Here is a 2,653-nt window from a genome sequence, read left to right as displayed (position 1 = left end):
TATATATATATATAAAAAAATATATATATATATATATATATATATTTTTTTTTTTTTCATTCCAAGACGCTAATTATTTTAAGCTACTAATGTCGGTGAGCAACCCATAAATTAATCTATAGTGGACACCATAGCTAGATGGTTTCTGCAACTGCAATAATAGTAATATTAATAATAATGATCAAGACGGCGTTTTCAACTCTGAACATGAAATGTAGCCAACAAAAGGATAGAAAAGGCTAGTGAAACGGTACCTCTTGGATACACTGTATGGTTGACGATATCAGCAAAACCATAAACGATATGTGTACATAAGCTTCCATTTATGTCTTCAGGCATCAGCCCGCCTTTATCATCGTGGACATAGTAGCAAAATTTCACCGGTGCCGTTCCAATGAAGTCCACAGCTTTTGCTAAAAAGATTACCCACATTAGACAAGATGTTGAAATCAATCGTAGCATTCGTTTGCAAAACTCCGTAGGCACTAGCATTTTCTTTCAACACTATGGAAGAGTTCGAAATGCTTAACATGGACGCCATTTTTTGAATATCTTACCTGGTGTTTTCAACTTGTTACTATTTTCACTTACCGTGTCCTTAAACTATTACCTTCTTTATGTATAGCATATTTTTATGTATACGCATCTACATTTATATAATCCTATAAAGGCATCTGATTCAGGCCACAGATTTCTGGTTTTTGCTCTTTACTGCTATGATACATCGTTAGTTATAAAAAAAAATTTAGACGCTGTACAATCAGCGTCTAAAAATTTTGATCTTTTCCCTACAGCTTCATATCAACTACGATGTAAACTACAAACTAATATACACTTGCACCGCAATTTAATCTTGCGCTCCTAATGCGCTGTTCTTAATGATGGTAGTTGACGATCACTATTCAACTCACATCACAAAAAAAGTACCTGAGTACGTCCTAACCATTCACTTAGAATAAAGACGGCTACACGCTTGCGGTGAAAACATTTGTACATTATTATGACCCGTTTACTTCTAACTCATTTTACTTATAATCTTTCAAATTAGAGTATCCAATTTGGAAATATTTCAGGTGCATTTTGTTAACTTTTGTCGAAAAATTTAGCCCTTCCTTAAAGGTTAGTAGCGCCGCAACGTCGAAAAAGTACGAAGTACATTGTGCACCTATAGGTTAATGGAGAACGAGGGTACAACAAAACTCCTCGTGGCGGTGTTATTTGTTATAGTAATTCAACAGTTACTTACCGAATATAAGAAGGACGATAAGAAGGTGCATCATTCGCTTTATAAGCTGTTCTAGTGAACTACAGAAAACCAATTCTGTTGAAGTGTCATCACATAGATTATGAATAAAGGTACATATTTGAATTCACACGTGACAGCACAGACACAGATAGACTTATAGATCACATTAGCTGTACATATCAAATGAAAATGAAGGTACGGTATGAAACATCATCGATGTTCAGTCATACAAAGTATGACTCTATAGCTAACAATATAGACTGAGCACCCAACCTAAGTTGATGTATAATGATGCGGCTAGTTAATAAATTGTAGTTAAGGTAGCTGTACCTCCTGACAGTTCTATACTAACAGACGTGCAAACATTAGCGTGATATCCAAAGACAAAAGATAATTTCGATTGCAGGCAGGCGCAATGAGTCACATTGAGCCGACGGACTGCAATGAATAATGGGCCCTAACTGTGTTGATTGAGTTACTTTTTTCACTTTTTAGGTTAAAAGAGCGCTCTCGCAAGAGCCGTAGTGTGAGTCAATAGAGCGAGGCTTGACAAGCGTATATCTCCATAGGAGTGAATAACTCAGCTCAAGAAGGATCCACTGTTAACGGAGTAGCGTGAAATGCCAAACATGGCTCTGTTAGCAGCCATAACAAGCAAGACGCAATTCTCTCCGTCAAGGCGAGGATCGACTTTCGGAGAATGGATCAAAAATTATTACTTTCTCTTGAGGTCAATTTGAGATAATGTATCTGTGCGCATACGTTAAAAGTGATTACTTTGTCCCTGGCATGAGATAGCGATCGACTTAGACTTTAAAAAAGATGCGCTTTGAATTCAAACAACTATATTTTTTATTATACCCGAAACTATTAGAATATTGCAATTTTCTCATCTGATATGAATATGCTTCAAGTCAAGAGCCACCTATGTGTTTGGCATGATACCTCTAATCTAGGTGATTAGGTGTACATAAAAAGCGCCTCAATAAAACATAATTTCGCGAGTTTATTTCCTGTAGTTGTCACCGTTACCATTAACAAAGTCAACAAACCTATAGCCTAGCTTACAGCTAAATGGGACAGTTTAGCTTAATTCACTTTAATTCTATCATTTTGAACCATGCTGCTTTCAATGGCAGAGCTCAGCTGCAGGAAAAACTATGTTGTAGGTCTTTCTATTCCTCCCTAGTATTCTCTCTATTTGGTTGAAACATTATCCTGTAAATATGTATGAGTCTGTGCATCCATAGATAAATTTACGTTCTCGTTTGGTTTCGGGTACCACATGCCTCCAACCCAGGGCAAGTCATAGTCGAATATTTGGCTGCAGCAACAAAAAAATGACAGTTTATCTTCCGTTTTTGATCAACGACCCTCATTCGTAACGGAACAACACTTGGCCGTTGC

The 2,653-nt window shown here is 36.8% G+C and overlaps 1 protein-coding gene and 1 long non-coding RNA gene across 9 annotated transcripts in view; one reads left to right on the top strand and one right to left on the bottom strand.

Annotated features, from left to right (window-relative positions):
* LOC111249733 (acidic mammalian chitinase-like) overlaps positions 1–1,748 on the bottom strand; it is a 20,977-nt gene extending 19,229 nt beyond the window's left edge. For 4 of the 7 annotated variants that reach the window (XM_022803995.2, XM_022803994.2, XM_022803998.2 and 1 more), the window contains exons 1-2: positions 1,247–1,748; positions 255–413 (exon numbers count right to left, since the gene is read on the bottom strand). In XM_022803995.2, coding sequence (XP_022659730.1) covers positions 255–413; positions 1,247–1,280 — 193 coding nt within the window. In that variant the 5' untranslated portion in view covers positions 1,281–1,748. The remainder of the gene's footprint in view (positions 1–254; positions 414–1,246) is intronic. The other 3 variants (XM_022803996.2, XM_022803997.2, XM_086986721.1) reach the window with 3 other exon arrangements.
* The window catches only part of LOC111249735 (uncharacterized), a 6,502-nt gene extending 4,619 nt beyond the window's left edge, over positions 1–1,883 (top strand). For both annotated transcript variants that reach the window (XR_015326144.1, XR_015326143.1), the window contains exon 3: positions 1,742–1,883. This is a non-coding gene — a long non-coding RNA (uncharacterized LOC111249735). The remainder of the gene's footprint in view (positions 1–1,741) is intronic.
* The last annotated feature ends 770 nt before the right edge of the window (positions 1,884–2,653 follow it).

The sequence above is a fragment of the Varroa destructor genome, unplaced genomic scaffold (genome assembly GCF_002443255.2).
Source record: "Varroa destructor unplaced genomic scaffold, Vdes_3.0 BEIS01000004.1, whole genome shotgun sequence".
Lineage (NCBI taxonomy): Eukaryota > Metazoa > Arthropoda > Arachnida > Mesostigmata > Varroidae > Varroa > Varroa destructor.
Note: the sequence above shows the minus strand (reverse complement) of the source record. Positions and strands in the feature narration are given on the sequence as shown.